The sequence below is a fragment of the Vipera ursinii genome, assembly GCF_947247035.1.
Source record: "Vipera ursinii genome assembly, chromosome: 3".
NCBI classification, from domain to species: domain Eukaryota; kingdom Metazoa; phylum Chordata; class Lepidosauria; order Squamata; family Viperidae; genus Vipera; species Vipera ursinii.
Window position 1 is genome coordinate 113,041,448 of NC_139516.1, and position 19,407 is coordinate 113,060,854.

The 19,407-nt window shown below is 40.9% G+C and overlaps 1 protein-coding gene across 4 annotated transcripts in view; it reads right to left on the minus strand.

Moving 5' to 3' along the window:
* The window catches only part of RABGAP1L (RAB GTPase activating protein 1 like), a gene marked incomplete at its 5' end in the record, with an annotated part of 182,714 nt that overhangs the window by 37,980 nt on the left and 125,327 nt on the right, over positions 1-19,407 (minus strand). For all 4 annotated transcript variants that reach the window (XM_083359445.1, XM_083359446.1, XM_083359448.1 and 1 more), the window contains one exon: positions 5,842-5,970. In XM_083359445.1, coding sequence (XP_083215571.1) covers positions 5,842-5,970 — 129 coding nt within the window. The remainder of the gene's footprint in view (positions 1-5,841; positions 5,971-19,407) is intronic.

Genomic DNA, 19,407 nt, shown 5'->3' on the forward strand with positions numbered 1-19,407 from the left:
AAGTCCTATCAGTTACAGGCAACAGCTGTGAGCTGACCAATAAAGGTCCCAGAACTGAGCCTGTCAATTTGCAGTTAGCACTTTTTAGGGATTCGTTGTGCTGCAGAGACTGACAGTTCAGCAAGAGATTGCATGTTTAGTCAAACTTTGGTCACAAAATTATTTTTTTCATCACCACTGCAGTTCAGAGCAGTTACTAAATGAAGAATACTATCAAACTGGGGGTGTTCTGGAATAAGATCCTGTTCTCACAAAATTAGAACCAAGCAGAGTAAAACTGAATTAAAACTGGCTTGCTAAAATAAGGGGAAACTTTCCCTCCTACCCAAAAGAAAATAGTTTCAAGCCTCTTGCACTATGCAAGGAAAGAATAAAGGTAAAAGGTAAAGGTTCCCCTGCACATGCGTGCTAGTCGTTTCCGACTCTAGGGGCCGGTGCTCATCTCCGTTTCAAAGCCAAAGAGCCAGCGTTTGTCCGAGGACGTCTCCGTGGTCAAGTGGCCGGCATGACTAGACGCCAAAGGTGCACGGAACGCTGTTACCTTCCCACCGTAGTGGTCCCTATTTTTCTACTTGCATTTTTACGTGCTTTCGAACTGCTAGGTTGGCAGAAGCTGGGACGAGTAACAGGCGCTCACTCTGCTACGCAGCACTCGGGATTCGACCCGCCAAACTGCCGACCTTCTGATCGACAAGCTCAGCGTCCTAACCCACTGAGCCACCGCGTCCCTTAAGGAAAGAATACAAGACTTTAAATCTTGATTTTACTAGAAACAGGGCTTGTGTTTGATACACAGAAGTTGGAATTCTTTCATGAAAGCTTTGTTATCTTTCTTACAAAAAACTTATTGATCACAGATATGCCTGCTTGTATGTTTCTACTTCTAGTGTATGGTTGAGAAAAGCTTATCAACTGGAAATGTTTACATGATCCTTTGCAACCCATCAAATATTTCTAGGAGTGCAATTTGTTGGTAAAAATTATTGTGCAATGTGGAAAATAAAGTAGCAGCTACTGGCCACATATGCATATTCACAAATGAAGGCAAATATGCATGTCCCAGGATAATGATGCAAAATCGAATTTGGGTCAGTCACTGGGACCAGAGATTTACTCTACCAATGAGACTGGGTCTCCTCATCTGATCGCTCGCTTGTGTTCGTGCAATCTGGTGGTTAGCTTCCTCCCTGTCTGTCCTACTGTCACAGGGGCAATCCATGCAGGGGATCCAGTAGATTATACTGGAAGTATCTCCCACCTCCAAGCAATCTTTACAGATCGAGCATCAGATGAGGAGACCCGAACCCATTGGCATCCTCACATTTAATTTTGCAGCAACTAAGATCATTGGCCACACAGCTACAAAGGTAACTGGGGAAATAACTGAAGGCTGGGTAATTTGCCCCTTCTCAGTATAAACAGGAGTGGGGAATTACCACCAGCTTATCAAATACTTAGGAGCCTAGGGCTTAACAGCCCAAGGAAACAATAGCCAATCACCAGCCATCAATACACCAATCAACCAATAGGAAGGCACCACATAAACACCACTCACAGAACAGCCCAAAGCACATATTCCAGTAGAGAAATTCCCTGAAGATGGGCTCCAGCATGAGCTCAGAAAGCTCAGAAGAGTAAATCTCTGGTCCCGGTGATCGACCAAATTCGATTTTGCATATATCCATATTATTATGAAAAATTCTAATTATGAACCAACTACTTGGTTTCTCTTTCAAAAAAGCCAGGAATTAGAGAACAAGAACAAACCATGGGTTTTCATTAGAACTCTAGTCTATTAGACAGGTAACCAAAAGAAATCCAATTTAGCATTGTAAAATAATAACAGATGCTTCTGCTATTTATTATTGTTTAGCTGTTCCTGTTGACTGGCACAACTAAGAGGGATTGATAAAAAATTATGCATCAGCATGTTGCTTGCTTCCAGAATTCTTCACTATTCCAATCTACCATGATACAGAATTAAAAAATACCTCCTGGAGTACTGAACTACAGATAGGTAATTTAAAATTAATGATTAAATAAGTAATCTGGTCAAAAGGAAGTACAATATATACAGCACTAAAAATATTTTTTACACAAACATCTCACACCACTGAGGCAAGAGCAGAAAGAATTGATACAATGGTTCAATGAAAAATAAATATTTGATCATTATGCAATGTTATTGAAAGAAATATGATATGTTACTATGTTTTTTGCAATTTAGAACAGCGGTCCCAAACCTTTCCAGCTCGGCGGACTGGCAGCAGTGGTGGTGGCAGCAGGTGGAGGTGAAGGTTTCACACATGTGCGCGATACTTGTGCAAATGGAGCTTCCCACACTTGCCCACTGCTTGTGTGGCCCATTTGCCAATGGGCCATGGACCAGTAGTGGTCTGCAAACCAGGGGTTAGGGATGCCTGCCTTAGAAGATCCTAAAATAAGTGCATTTACTATAAGCTGTAAAATGGCCCTTCAGACATTATATTGCTCAAACAAACCATTAAAGCCACAAAAAACAGATTTGAGAGATTTTTAGAGAGACTAGAGTTGCAGCTGAACAGAGACATTTGTAACAATAATTGACTCTTTCTATATAAACAGAAGAGTAACTAAAGGGTTTAAAAGCCAATAGCATTTTAAGAAACAAAGAGATGGCCTTTCATTTCCCATGTTTTTGTCTTCATCAGCAAAGACTGATTGTTATTTTGCCAAACTCTCAAGGAACTAGATCGATGTGCCTTTGAAACAATTTGCCATATTAAAGTTCATGTTTGCTCAAGAAATTTTTTTGGATCATGCCAATTTTTTTGACTAAAATGTTTCTCCACTTTATCATTAAAAGATACCACCACAGTATTACAATATCTCCTGAAAAGTTGCTAAATTTGCTAAATTTGTTACTACTGTACTATATACCTACCTGTTGCTTAGGGACTATCAAAATAGCAGTATTTACACATTTTTCCTGGACCCCTATCTTATTGATTCTGGTTTTTCTGCCATACAAGGGATTTACATATATTCTGAAGATACTGCTTTGCATTTGAACAATTTTTTCATTAATACTTTTCAAATATAACATCCCAACATCTGACTAGAAGAGCTGTGTAAGAACATTACTCAGATGAGTAGAAACACACTACAGTAACCATGAACACCAGAAAAGGAAACAGGCTGCCTATACATCTTACAATAAAATGGATACCCAGACAACTTTATCAAAAAGTGCCTGACTACTTAACCCACTATAGCACAACCAATCCAAGCTATGAAAAAATAATACCTCAGAAATAGCAAGCAGATTATTACAACTACATGGCATCACCATAGCACACAAACCAACTCCCTTTTTATGATCCTGTATTCCAACTAAAGCCCTCCAAAACATCTTAAGTAAACCAAAAGACTCGGCAGCCTGAGAAGAAAAAATGGGAATCCTCTACTATATACAGTGTAAGGCAGGGGTAGGCAACCTCGGCTCTTTTATGACTTATGGACTTCAACTCCCAGAATTCCTGAGCCAGCTTGGCTGGCTCAGGAATTCTGGGAGTTGAAGTCCATGAGTCATAAAAGAGCCGAGGTTGCCTACCCCTGGTGTAAGGAATGTAACAGCTAATATGTAGGACAGGCAGAGGATTACAGAGCACATCCATTAACACCATCTATCAGTCGGAAGACATGATAAAAGTTGTTTAATTTCACAACTTGTGGACAGAGTCACTGGGAAATTGTGAGCATCCTAGACCAAATTAAATGCAAAAACACTAGGGAGTTCCTGGAAGATTGATATTCAAAGAACTAAACCATATATTCATATCACTCAAAAGAGATGATAAAAAGCTAAGAAGGAAGCAAGGCCAGAACCCTAACCCTAACCCTAACCCTAACCCTAACGGCCAACAACTAGACAAGTAGGGATTAACACTAGCCAAAAAAAATCAAGCAGCCCAGGCATGCCTGGGTGAGAGATTTAGGTTATTCAATAGATACTGAGAGGTGGAGCGAAATTTGGATTAAGAACATTAAATTAACTCGGTCAATAGCATATAAGGAAAATATATATAAAATGGCATATCATTGGCATTTGCCGCCGGCCAGCTAGCCAAAATGTTCCCGGGAACATCCTCAATTTGTTGGAAATGTGGTGTCAAAGAAGGCACATATTTCCACCAATGGTGGACCTGTCGAGAGGCTATGAAATTCTGGAAGAATATTCAGAAATGGCTAAGTGAGATGTTGGGGTACCATATACAATTGTGTCCTGAGGTATTCTTATTGGGGATAAGACCACAAAATATAAACAGAACTGCGTGGTACCTGTTGCTACATATAACCACTGCTGCAAGATTGGTGTGGGCCCAATATTGGAAGATGGATGTTAGCCCACCCGATCAAATAGTAATACAGAAAATAATGAACTGTGAGGAATCAGATCGGCTCACTATGATGTTGAGGGGACGAGAGGACACAGATTACTTATATAAATCAAATAAATATAAATATAAATATATAAATATTTGTCTTGGAATCAATGGTATAATTGGATGTTAAAAAGACCTTTTAATTGAACTATTCATCCCTTCTTTATGGTTGTTTTCTTATATGTAACGGGACAATATTACTCCTCCTCACACTGTGATGTAGACCGCTATTGATTTAATGTTTGTTCGGTTTATAAATAAATAAAATATTTTTAAAAAATTTAAAAAATCAAGCAGAAAACAATATCCAATATCAAGGAACTACTAAGCAGAAAACCAAGCCCCCAACAATACTGGCAGGAAAAATTACTGTATATAAACAGGGATTAAAACCCGCACTCACTAGCACTGTTATTATCTAGTTGAGTTATGAGATGTCTGCAAGCAAACAACCACGCTCAGAAAGCACTAAAGACTCCACATTTCAATCCTGGGTTACATATATGGTGATGCTAGATGGGAAGGTGAAGGATATATGATTTTATTTCTTCTTCTACTTCTTGGTTGACAACAAATATGCAGGTTTTGAGTGGAATTATTTTTTGGCTTATGCTTCCTGTGTCAGGAAAAGTAGTCTGGTTCACATCTGGTCAGAACCAATGCCACTTGTTTTGTACTAAAAAGTTACATTGAGCCACAGTCAGTTTTGCCAGGATTTGCAATGGTATAAAGTATGTATTTGATAAACCCAGAATAAATATTAGAAATGCATAGGAATGCCGGAAGCCAAGAGACATGATTATTAACTTGATAAACCTTTTAGTTAGATAGGCAATTTTGTCAAAGCTTCATCATGGCATATAAAGCAAAGCTTCTGTCAGTTGTGATTCTTAAAGAATACTGTACAAATGGCAACAGACTCAAGGCTTTACTGTGAATAACCAAACACTGATTTCTCTGGAGGCCATTTTTACCTCCAAGAAAACTTTATACAGAAGAAGAGAATTGTTCAAGTAATCCTGAAGAAAAAAATATGCTTTCCTCAACATTGCACAAATCAATCAATCTTTAGTACAGTCAAAGACCAGCATAAGGAATGTGGGATACAAAACTTAAAAATATACAGTGCATTAAACCCAAAAAATCCTTGCGTCCTGGGTTGAGCACACCCTGAGCATCCTGGACTGAGCACGCCTTATCAAATTAATCTATTCAAAAAAAGAACCAGGTTTTCAACACACCAGTTTATATTATCTAAGCAAACTGGATGGTAAATGATGTTCTGGTGATATTTGGGGGAGGGGTTTAATAAAAACTTAGCAAAGATATCCTTCGTTCAATTACTTATTTCTCACATTGTCTGTCTTTATATTAGCTTTACTTTATGTCAAAAAAAGTTGAAGATAATCAATTTTACCTTGACATTGCAGGCCTGTTCCATAAGCCTTCTAGCATTTTCTTCAGCTCTGTATCTTTTAGGCAGCTGTACTCTAAAAAACTTTAAAGCCCCTTCAAAATCCGCTTGCAGAAGATCTTCTTTGGAAGTCTACAAAGACATATATTGGAGAACAGGTGTGAACAGTGAATCAAAGTAGCTTTGCTCTATTTCATATGATGTAGCATTTATATAAGCATAAATCCAATCAATGGGATAAGAAGCTAGATAACACTTTTTTCTAAAATCAAGAAAATTAGAGTCAGCATAACGTAAGATATCTTTATTCTTCTACACTTTAAGAAAATTGAAGGAGGGAAATGTGTCAAGATATGTTCACCATCCTGAGTTATTTGTAAAAATAATGAAGTTGGGAAAAATAAATATTAAAAAGCTAGTAATGTTAAAATCATGCTGATAGCTTTTGTTTCTCAGATCTCTGAACTGTGTAGTATAAGGTTTTGAAAGCTTCAGAAATGACAGAACAATGCAGAAATTGTCTTCATGGTTAACAAAAGTTTGCTATGTATAAAAGTAAGCAATATACCAACAAAAAATGCATTTGTAAACACATAAACCCCAGTTATAGCCAACATACCAAAGTTAATATACAAAACCAAACATGAGGGCCAACTTGGAATATGGGTGTGTTGCCACTTTCTTATATTAATGATTAAACAAAATAAATTTGCTCTTGTGATAATTCCTCTTATGAGTTAGTACTTCTAGAATAATAAAGCAGAAATTCACCAATGTTCTCACTTCAACATCTATGCAAAAAACCACACTCATCCACATTCCCACAGTATATACATTTTGTGATAAATATTTGTTTGCATATTATTTGGGAAATTAAAATGTGAACTCAATAAATTGTTCTCACACTCTCATTTTCACTATCTTACTGGGTTTAATTGAATCTCAGACCAGCTTCCTAAAAGATCTGAAAAAAGGAGAGGCCTCATAGCCTTCCATCTTCTCCTTGTTCCTCAGTGATACACTGCAAATTTGTTTGGTATATTGCAACTGGAATTCTCCTTTACATACATGTGAGAATTATAGTTATTTTGTGTACACATATGATAGCATATATGCCTACAAACATACATTCACCTTACTAAACAGGAAGTTATTTAATAATTTAATATTTGCATTTGATATTTGCATTTGTATACCGCCCTTTCCCTGAGGACTCAGGGCGGTTTACAGGGAATTAAAATCGAAACATACAAAAGTTAAAACCAATTAAAAAAGCATTAAATTCACCCTGTAGATTAAAACCCCAATTAAAATTTTCTCCTCAGCCTGGGCCCGAGAGCTCAAAGAGCCAGGTCTTCAGGCCCCGGCGGAATGATCGGAGGTCGGGAGCAGTCCTCAGCTCTACCGGCAGCTGGTTCCAGAGGGCAGGCGCTCCCACTGAGAAGGCCCTATCCCTGGGTGTCACCCGCCGGCAATCTCTCACCGGCGGAACCCTGAGCAGACCCTCCCTGTGGGAGCGCACTGGGCGAAGGGCGTTTGATGCCGGCAGCAGGTGTTCCCTCAAATAACCCGGACCCAGGCCATGTAGGGCTTTATAGGTGATAACCAGCACCTTGAATTTCACCCGGAGGGCAACCGGAAGCCAATGCAGCTCGCGGAGTAGAGGTGTTACATGGGAGTATCGGGAAACCCCCATTACAACTCGCGCGGCCGCATTCTGCACCAGTTGAAGCCTCCGAGTGGTCTTCAAGGGCAGCCCCATGTAGAGAGCATTGCAGTAGTCCAAACGGGAGGTCACAAGCGCATGAGTGACTGTGCGTAGGGCGTCTCGGTCCAGATAGGGACGCAACTGGCGCACCAGGCAAACCTGTGCAAAAGCCCCCCTGGTCACGGCTCCTATGTGATCTTCAAAATTGAGCCGTGAATCCAGGAGGACGCCCAAGTTGCGAGCCCTATCAACGGGGGGTAACACCTCACCCCCCATCGTTAGAGGTGGAATAACTTGGTTAACCCGAGACGCCGATATGCACAGCCACTCAGTCTTGGCGGGATTGAGACGAAGCCTGTTTCTCCCCATCCAGACCTGAACCGCCTCCAGGCACCGGGACATCACGGAGAGGGCATCACTGGGTTGGTTCGGGGTGGAAAGAAAAAGTTGGGTATCATCAGCGTACTGGTGATACCCCACCCCAAAACCACGAATGATCTCGCCCAGCGGCTTCATGTAGATGTTGAACAGGAGGGGCGAGAGAACCGACCCCTGAGGGACTCCACAAATGAGAGACCTCGGGGCGGATCTCTGCCCTCCTGTCAACACCGACTGCGAGCGGCCCTGGAGGTAGGAGGAGAACCACCGTAAAACGGTGCCTCCCACTCCCAGCCCCCTGAGACGCCGCAGCAGGATACCATGGTCGATGGTATCGAAAGCCGCTGAGAGATCTAATAGGACCAGGACAGAGGAGCAACCCCTGTCCCTAGCCCTCCAGAGATCATTCACCAGCGCGACCAATGCCGTCTCCGTGCTGTGTCCAGGCCTGAAGCCCGATTGGTACGGGCCCAGATAATCAGTTTCCTCCAGGAACAGAGGGAGCTGATGCGCCACCACACTCTCAACAACCTTCGCCAGGAAGCGAAGGTTGGAGACTGGACGATAGTTGTTTAAAACAGCCGGGTCCAAAGCAGGCTTCTTGAGGAGGGGTCTCACCACCGCCTCCTTCAAGGCGGCAGGGAAGACACCCTCCTTCAAAGAAGCAGTTATTACTGCATGGAACCAGCCTCGTGTTCCCTCCCGAGCCGCATAAGCTAGCCAGGAGGGGCACGGATCCAACAAACAGGTGGTGGAGCTCAGTCTCCCCATGATCCTGTCCACATCATCAGGGGAAACAGGGTCGAACTCAGTCCAGATAACGTGCTCAAGACCGCCTGATTCCTCCAGATCAGACTCTGCCCAGTCAGAGTCCAAGCCGGTCCGGATCCGAGCGATTTTGTCCGTCAGATGATGACTAAACTCCTCGGCTCGTCCCTGCAAGGGATCCTCCCTCACCTCCTGGTTAAGGAGGGAGCGAGTCACCCTAAACAGGGCGGCCGGGCGATTATCTGCGGACGCGATAAGGGCGGCAAAGTAATTAGACTTCGCCGTCCTTATCGCCGCAAGATAAGACCTTATGAAGGTTCTTAACTGCAATCGGTCGGATTCGGATCGGCTGGATCTCCAACCGCTCTCTAGACGTCGTCTCCGACGCTTCATCTCCCGGAGCTCCACAGAAAACCATGGAGCCCAACGGGATCTGCGCCGAGTCAGAGGTCGCATGGGTACAACACAGTCGAGTGCCCTGGTGGCAGCCGTTTCCCAGGCCTCCACCAGAGCATCGACTGGGCTGTGGGTAAGGGTGATAGGTATCGGCCCAAGCGCCCTCTGGAACCGGTCCGGGTCCATTAGGCGCCTGGGGCGGAACCACCTGGTCGGTGGTTATAAATATATAAATATATTCAAGTATCCAGGACAGAATTTAGCATACAATGATAAATTTTGGCTTTCCTAATGGAAAGTACAGGTAGTCCTCGACTTACAGCCACAATTGAGCCCAAATTTTGTTGCTAATATGACAGTTATTAAGTGAGTTTTGTTCCATTGCAACAGATGTTAAGTGAATCACAGTCAACTCTGCAACGAACCTGGCTAAAGCCATCTTGCTCATTTTTGGTTGCCACAGGAATGGGGAGTTTTATGCTAAACAATTTTCTGTCCCGTGGGAACCAAGGTCATTTCTGTTCCCTCAGCTGGGGGGGGGGTTGAGCCTAATGTTAGAAAGCCCGCCAAACTGTTCTATTGGGAAATGTAGTTGATTGCATAGTTTCTGAGGTGGGAAGTTTAACTTTGTAATACTGTAACTTTTTGGAGGGAACTTTAGTCTTGGTTTCACTTTTGATCATGCCGATACTTAGCAGCCAATAAACATGTTCTTAGAGAAAAACTCAAGCCTCGGAATTCTGCTTTAATTGGTTTCATCTATCGGAACCGTGACAAGTTGTTAAGTTAGTAACATGGTTGTTAATTGAATCTGGCTTCCCAGTTGACTTTGCTTGGCAGAAGGTTGCAAAAGATGATCACATGACCTGGAACACTGCAAACGTCATAAATATGAACCAATTGCTAAACACCTGAATTTTGATCAAGTGACCATGGGGATGCCGTAGCAGTCGTAAGTGTGGGAAAATGGTCATAAGTCATTTTTCAGTGCTGCTGTAACTTGAAACCGTCATTAAATGAACTGTTGTGAGTCAAGGACTACCTGCAAAGGGAAAAACTAACTCATATATTAAATCCTTCAAACTGAATATTGATAAACATAAGGCAGGAATATGGAGGAAATACCATCTTGATATGATGAGAGAACCTGAAATTATAAGAAGATTTGGGTCGGGCAAGCCTCATAATGCAGGAGATACCGTATATTAACAAAACTTTGTGACCAGAATTCTTTCCCTAATACCAACACCTGTTTCAGGTAACATAAATACAGATTCCCCAAACAGACATGATCACCAGATGGACAACAAAAGCATATTGATTTACGTAACAGGAAAAAGAGAAAGGAGAACAGTTATGGGACTGCTAATAGGTGGATGAAAAGTTCACACGGGTTACAAACGACCTATTTTAAAAAACACTCCAAATCAGTTAATGTCTCTAGTATCTAAATGATTTAGTCCATTTAACTTATGTAAAAAGAAATCTAAGAAGCTGTAGAACGAGGAAAGAGACACTGTGAAAATAGAAATGGAAGGAGAGGACTATAAAAAAAATCTTCCAAAATATCAAAGAGGAGCACCTCCAAGTAGCTTCTGAAACAAATTATCATGCTAGTTAACAAAAAAGGTGGTCCAATAATTCATTTGGCAAGAGATCTTGCAAATGAGAATACAGTCATATAGACAGGCTGAAACCAAAGACAATGATCCAGATATCAGGAAAGGCAGAGGGCCATGAAGTTTGATAGGTATAGATGAATAATAGAGATAGAACACGGAGTTGGAAGGAACCTTGGAAGTCATCTAGTCCAACCCCCTACTCAAGCAGGAGACCCTATACCATTTCAGACAAAATGGTTGTCCAGTCTCTTCTTGAAGGCCTCCAGTGTTGAAGGACCCACAACTTCAATACAAGGCATTCCACTGTTCTCACTGTTCGGAAGTTGCTCCTTAGTTCTAGGTTGATTCTCTCCTTGAGTAGTTTCCATCCATTGTTCCTTGTCTTGCCTTCAGGTGCTTTGGAAAACAGTTTGACCCCCTCATCTTTGTGGAAGCCTCTCAAATATCAGATAATAGATAATTTTATTTTTGCTTTATTAATTACAACAAGACATTTGATTCCGTACATCATGCTAAAATGTGGAATATACTAAAACTAAAGGGTACATCAGATATGACAGGATGGCTCCCAAGTTCTCTCTGCGCAACACCTACCGTATTTTTCGGACCATAATTTATTTTATTTTTTTTATATTTTAATTCCATTTATATCCCGCCCTTCTCCGAAGACTCAGGGCGGCTTACAAGCTTAGCAAAAGTGGGGGGGGGGGAATGAGGGTGCGTCTTATGGTCCGAAGGTGATCCGTATGGCCAGCCCCAACCTCTGCAAGTGGAGCACGAATCGGCACGTGCTGAGAAACGCTGATCTCACGCTCCTGCAATCTGCCTCGCTCGGTTTCAGCTTCCCTTGCTACAAGAGAAAGCAGGCTGAAACGGAGTGAGGGAGATTGCCAGGAGTGCGAATTGGCTGATCTCGCGCTGCTGCAATCTCCCTCATTTCAGCCTGCTTTCTCTTGTAGCAAGGGAAGCTGAAACCGAGCGAGGGAGTTTGCAGGAGCGCGAGATCGGCTGATTCGCACTTCTGGCAATCTCCCTCGCTCCGTTTCAGCTTCCCTTGCTACAAGAGAAAGCCGGGCCGCAGGGCCGCCTCCGCGGGTACTGCTCTAATGCAGAGAGGGAAGGACAAAGAGGGAGGGAGGGAAGGAAGGAAGGAAGGAAGGAAGGAAGGAAGGAAGGAAGGAAGGAAGGAAGGGGAGAGGGAGGGAGAGAGAGAGAGAGAGAAAGAGGGAGAGAGAGGAGAAAGAAATAGGGAGGGAGAGAAAGAGGGAGAGAAAGAAAGGGAGAGAGAGAAGGAGAAAGGGAGGGAAATGGAGAGAGAGAAGGAGAAATAGAGGGAAAGAAAAATAGAGAGGGAGAGAAAGAGGGAGAGAGAGAAGGAGAAAGAAAGGGAGGGAAATAGAGGGAGAGAGAGAAAGGGAGAAATAGAGGGAAAGAGAAAAATAGGGAGAGAAAGGGAGAGAGAGAGGAGAGAAAGAAAGAGGGAGAGAGGGAGAGAAAGAGAAGGAGAGAGAGAAATTAAATTAGTAACATGATTGTTAAGTGAATCTGGTTTCCCCACTAACTTTGCTTCTCAGAAGGTTGCAAAAGGCGATCACATGACCCTGGAACAATGTGACCATCATAAATATGAATCGATTGCCAAGCATCCAAATGTAAATCACATGACCCTGGGGATGCTGCAACGGTCATAAGTGTGAAAAATGGTCATAAGTCTCTTTTTTCAGTGCTGTTGTAACTTTGAACAGTCACTAAGTGAATCGTTGTAAGTCAAGGACTACCTGTACTTTATCATTTTTTTTTCCTTTTTGGGGGGGGGTGTGTCAAGTTTTTGACACCTTGCTGGGCGACTGGTGGTACTTGGACATTGCCTTGTCCTAAAAGTGGTACAATGGATGAAAAGGTTGAAAAGCCCTGTTTTAGTATACCGGTACTATTTGGTTCAGAAATTTTTTTTGCCTGCTCTAAAAACTGGGTGTGTCTTATGGTCAGGTGCGTCTTATGGTCTGAAAAATACGGTATATCTTAACTTGAACACACATTCAAAGGGGAGAGGGACTTGAAAAGCAGGTTTCTACTAGAAATGGATAAGTGGGCAGAGAAAAGAATACCTGAAGCTTGGTCCATTAGTGAGTGTTCCAGGGCCGCTGAAAAGATGAGCTCTAGTGTTTCAGGGTTCAGGGAGAAGAGAACAAAAAAAGGAAGGTTGTACAGGATTGAAATATTACAGGTAAAAGAGTTCAGTTAGTGGATTGACAAGCACAGAAAAGCTCAGGAAAAGGCAAGAGTAGTCCCACCAGTAAGTTCAGCTGGCATGCTGGCCAGCAAAAGTTGGCAAGGGATCCAGGCAGTTGGCCAGGCACCTTTGCCTGGCAGGATGCCTAGGAAAAAGGAACCTGGTACAAAGGAAGCTTCTGCCATAAGGTTGGCTGGTAGTGGAACCTTTGAGAAACCACAGAATTTAGGTCAACGGTTGGAGTCAGGAGATGAGGAGTGAGGAGAACAGTAACAGTGAGAAACACTGGAGTTTTTTGCCCAGCAATTTGGTTATAAACAGAATGCAATGAACATTAATGGCACCATTACACCAGACCAGAGTGGAAGAAAGAAACTGGATGGGAGTCAAGCTAAGCCTGGCTGGGACAATAGCAACAGGGTGGCTACATCACCTCTATTCAACAGTAACATCAAGCCCCACAGGTGTCAAAGAAGTCCCAAGAAGAACTGAACCCCAGGTGCTGCTACAGCAAGTGGGACTCTGGACAGGGATAAGCATCAAGTAGCCTCAGAAATCCTTCTCCTTAATACCACCTTCTCTCCACATTATATGCTGCAAAGGACATCTCAAAGAGAGAGATAGTCCTGCACCAGACCCCCCCAGGAGTGGTAAAGGCTGCTTGCAAAGGAAAGTTAAAGCATAAAATGGGTTAAATGTCTATACTGCCTTGGAAATCAGCCAAGATCAAACCAAGGCTGCTCTAGATTGAGATGATTTGAGTTGAAAGTTCTTTAGAATCTAGCTAAAAGAGCAATTGGAAAGCAAATGTCACTGACAACCAAAATGGTGAAATAGGAAAACACTTATCAACTATCACACACCACAATAAAATATCTGCAAGATTAAATGCCTAATTGTTGCATCTTAAGACTCACAGAATAATAGGGTTGAAAGGGATCTTGGAAGTATTCTAGTCTAATCCCCTGCCCATGGCAGGAGATCTTAGATCAGAGATCCCCAACCTTTTGGGCACCAGGGACAGGTTCCACGAGGAGAGGTTTTTTCGTGGACTGGAGGGGATGTGGTTTTGCATGCTGTCTGCATCCTGCGGATGGGGCTTTGCTGGTGTTGTGATTCAGGGTCAGCCTGTGGGTTCGGCAGTTGGGTCGGACGACTCAGAGGAGGAGGAGGGGGGTGTTGAAGAGCTTGCTGATGAGAGCCCTCAGCCAGGCCCCTCCCACCTGGTCACGACGGAGACCCAGCTGTGTGAGCCTGACAGCGTGGATGAAGATGACCCACAGCTGGCCCTGTTCAAGGACGCCCGACACAGGAGGCAGTCAATCAGGAGTAAACAGAGGAAGGCAATGGGGCACCTCGGAAGGAGGCAGAGAGAAGCCATGCCCTAAACTGTATAAAAGGGGAATGCGTGGGAGGGCTGGTTTGCTGAAGGCAACCGCTTGAAAAGCTCCTGTTTCTTGGTTCATGTCTTGTTTGTTTTTGTATCAATAAATTTGGCAGGCTTAATTCCAGCCTCTTGCCTTCTTGTAAAAGGGGTTGTCCCTGCCTTTTCTGCAGGGCCGGTAGCAGGCTGGTACAGAACAGCTGGTTTGCACAGACCGGTTTCTGACATGCCACGGACCGGTGCTGTTCCATGGACTGGAGGTTGGGGACCCCTGCCTTAGAACATCCCAGACAAATGGTTGTTGATCTTTTCTTGAAAACCTCCAGTGGTGGTGCTGTGCATGGTTTTCCTATTAAGAAAGGAAGGGGAAAGCTTTTTCTACAGGGAACAGATCTGTGCCTTTAAGTTTGTTCCATGCCAGATCCTGTGATCCTAGGATATTAGAATGTTCTTTTGAGCAACTTTTACCATGAACAAGAAATTGTTGCGCTGTCTGAAATTGGAAAAATTGAATGGCAAAATTAGAAGACATCATAGATGAAATCAAAACAAGAGATTACAATGCAGATATTTCTTGTACAGAAAGATTTAAAAAGTGAATAAAGAGGAAAAAAGTGACCACCTTACAGCTGATAATGAAGAACTGAGCATTTTTAGCTCAAAATAGATAAGATAGACAATGTGCTAGAAAAGTAAACACATTACTAATCCTTTAGAAAAGCAGTCACAAATTTAGAAAAGATCATGACAAGTAAAAATGTGTTATCTTTCATTATCAGGATAGGGAAGCATGGAGAAAAATGAAAAAATAATGATGTCTTCAAAGTATAGATTTTGTGGGTACCACATGCAATAAAAACCTATTAATCTGTCCTGTCCTTAAATATTTTTAACGTCCTAACTCTGAAATAGTGATCAGAAATTCAGATAACTTTTCAATTTCTAATGCAAACTGATGGCAGATTATATAAACTGTTGGAAATTCTGAGAACTAAAAAAAACAGTGGATAAAGTAGTTGAACAGGATTAAACAGATTGCTGGAATGTCTGGCTTTAGATAGTTCGCAATCAAACCAAACTGCATTTCAGATATTTTCATCTGGTATGAGGACAGCCATTGTTAAGTCTACAGTAGCAAAAATTCCGAAGGAATCTAGCAGCATCTTTTCAGATTAGCACATTTTATTAAAAGGCATACATTTTTGTGAGCTTCAGCAGATGCGTGAATTGACTAAACTAATATCTCATGAAAATTATTGCTCATGAAAGCTTATGTATTTTAATAAAATATGAAAAAGTGCTAGCAGATGGTTTGATCAGTACATGATAGCAGCTGCTTTGCCCCAGACATAAAACAAAATGTGGTTATTTTAAGGCAGAATGGCTGGAGTAGAGTAAGAGTGGGGGGAAAGCTTTCCTTGGTGATGGGTATGTGCGGACTTTATAGTGGCAGTGGCAGCTGAATGGATATAGGGGAGGGGAGGGGAAGGTTGGGATCAAGGAAATTAGAAGTAGTAAGGCCAATGAGATGTGTCAAATGAGATCCAGCTACAATAGCCGAGGAGAGACAGGGCAGTAGGAAGAAGATGTGATGAGAAGTTCAGGAAGCATAAATATGATATACCACACTAGGAACCTGCTCTTTATTCCTGAGACCACACCTAAGAAATAGGTGTAGAAGGTAATATACGGGTGCTAAGAGAAGAGTGGGAATAAAAGATGATGAAGAGGTTATATAGTAACAGAGATCATGCAAAAGAAATGGGCAAGTTTGGTGAGTTATCGCAGACTTGTCCAACAATTCTGGTAAATTTCTTGGGGAATCCAGATTTAATTCAGCAATCTGATATGGTTTGGCAGAACTTTAGGAACATAATTAAATTAAATTAAATTAAATTTTACAAATTTTAAATTTTAGTATGTGTTTATTGTTTAGGGCTATTTGATTTAATCTCATTTTAATTTTTATACATTATGTGTTGTTTATAGTGTTTTAATTGCCCTGTACACCGCCCCGAGTCCTTTCGGAAAGGGGCGGTATATAAATCCAAATAAATAAATAAATATAGTTTGTTCCAGATTCAAAACAAGAAAAAATATTTTACATTCTGTTCATGCCCCCAGTAATAAAGTTAATAGTATCAGAAAAATTATAAAAGTCAAGTTTTATCTTTGTTTGGTTGCATTGTTTCAAAGTTAAAAGTATTAAGCTAGTTTTAAGTTTCCTTAAAACCCAAAAACCATTTTATGCAATCTATAAAACCTTCTATGACGGTGTTCTCAAATATGGGATTGCCTAATAGACTTTACATATTACCTAGTAGAACTAATATATAGAACTAATTTGGGAAGGGGGGGTTCAATAACTTCTGCAAAATTGTAGTAGTTAAAACGCCCAGAAAAAAAATAAATTGCTAAAAAGAAATATATGATAGTAATCACCCAATAATTTATGTAAATTAGAGAAGCAACTCATTTTCTATTTATTTATTTATTTTATTTTAATTCCATTTATATCCCGCCCTTCTCCGAAGACTCAGGGCGGCTTACAAGCTTAGCAGTAGCCTTCATTCTATGTATATGCCTGCTTATTTAGGGCTTTCACACACACCCCAAGCGGCATTATTACAAAGTCAGCTTAATTGCCCCCAACAATCTGGGTCCTCATTTTACCTACCTCGGAAGGATGGAAGGCTGAGTCAACCTTGAGCCTGGTGGGACTCGAACCTGCACTAATTGCAGGCAGCTGGTGTTATATTCTGCCTTTCGTTCAGGAGCTCAAGGCTGTGCACACAGTGCTCTTTCCACCCATCCTCACTGCAACAATCCCGTAAGGTAGAATATCTGGCCCAAAGTTATCCAGTGAGCTTTTAGGCTTGATAGTAGACTAGAATCTGGCCATTTTGCTCCTGATCCAACATTTTAATCATTACACTATACTCGTTTGAGACTAATTGGTTTGTTAATTTATTTCAAATGATTTGGATTTGGTGTGATTAATAAAATTGATAGAAACAAATGATAAGATGAGAAAAATTTGAAGAAATACGGCCATGAGAAAATTACATACACTGAAGAGTTATAATAGTAATTGGAGATACACAACAGTAATTGTATGATAGGGGATAAGATACTGAAAAATAGGTGTGAAAAATTGGAAAAAGCAAAACCATGGACGGGGTCTGTTTAAAAAAAAGAAGCAAAAAATAAAATTATAGTTTTATTGCATAAATTCACACATGTGGCTGCATAACCTTTGGTCCCTCATCTAGAAAACATGAAAATGAAAGAATATAGAAAATTTTAAATGCTAAAGACAGAAACTAATAAATAAAAATTATGAATAATGTGACTTTTTAGTAATTATTCATGACAATTAAATAGAATTACTATATCCAAAGATAGCATACCTTTGCTTTAACTAAGTATGAGATGTTGGTGACAAATTGCAGCAAATAAAAGTCACCCTCAGTATGTTCTATATAGACATCTACCAGAAATAGTGTACCAGATCAAACATTCCTTAATCTCACATCTGGATTTATATGTATACTGTACAGACTTGAATATTGGGCGCTATCTAACAAAATGAAATTCAATTGTGGAAAAAGTAAGGCTCTACATTTAGGCAAGAAAAACCAAATCTACAGGTATAGTATAGGGGATACCTTGCTCAATAGTAGTAACTGTGAGAGGGATCTCAGAGTCCTAGTGGACAATCACTTAAATATGAGCCAGCAGTGTGCTGCGGCTGCCAAAAAAGCCAACACAGTGCTAGGCTCCATTAACAGAGGAATAGAATCAAGATCACATGCAGTGTTAATACCACTTTACAATGCCTTAGTAAGGCCACACTTGGAATACTGCATCCAGTTTTGGTCACCATGATGTAAAAAAAATGTTGAGACTCTAGAAAGAGTACAGAGAAGAGCAACAAAGATGATTAGGGGACTGGAATGCTCCAACACTGGAAGTTTTTAAGAAGAGACTGGACAGCCATTTGTCTGAAATGGTATAGGATTTCCTGCCTGAGCAGGGGGTTGGACTAGATGATCTCCAAGGTCCCTTACATCATCATCATCATCATCATCATCATCTAAGATTTACAAGGGTGTCAAATTAAAAAAATAAGAACTAGCCATTTCTCTGTTATATCAACAACACATACAATTTATTGAGGGATGCTATAGAAATAAATAGGGATAATAGAAGGATCACCTACAGCTTATGATAGTTGAACTACATACGTATATTGCTTTTCTAGAGGCAGCAGTTATAGCTTAACAGAGTCTTAGCTATTTTAAGGGCAGGTTAATAGAGAAGAAACTCTTCTCTTTATCACTGACTCAGTATTGGAACAGCTACAATCGAGGACTAAAAGGCACTGCATGAAATATATTGCTATGAAACCTGCTTTTTTTCAAGACATGATGGATTAAAAATTAGACAGTGACAAATCTTGGGAGTCAGACCGATCATGATTTTAATAGAATGTTTTATATTCTGATTTTGGTAATATTTATTCACTATGTTAAAATGTTTTGATGGCATTTTACCAATTTATTAAATAAACTGATGGGCCAGAATAGTCCAAAAAATTGAAATTTTGATGCATCCAAAGAGTTTTAGGAGAAAGTTTGGCTACCTCAAAGTTGTATTCTTTGCTTGTCTAATAGGATCTCCATATTCACCACCAGATCAAGGATAAGAATATGCATAAATATTTCAGAATCACAGTTCATTAACAATTATTTAATAAGACATATTATTTTCATGCCAATATCCTTATTTTAGAATTCAGCTCAGACATGATTGTTTCCTTAAGACACTGACAAAATTGTCCTTTGTATCTCATTAGAAAAGCAGAATAAGAGGATGTTCAGTTTTAATAGCAACAAGTCATGCAACATAGGCTGTTGTCCTTTTTAAAAAAATGGCATTAATTTAAAATTAACAGTTCATTTTTCCATCTTTCAGTGTTTTTAAAAATTACATAATGGAGTGTTAAAAAAAATAAAAATCAGAGGTTCAGAACAGAGAAATAATGTTGGATTCACAAGATAGCGGCCAGTTCTTCCTG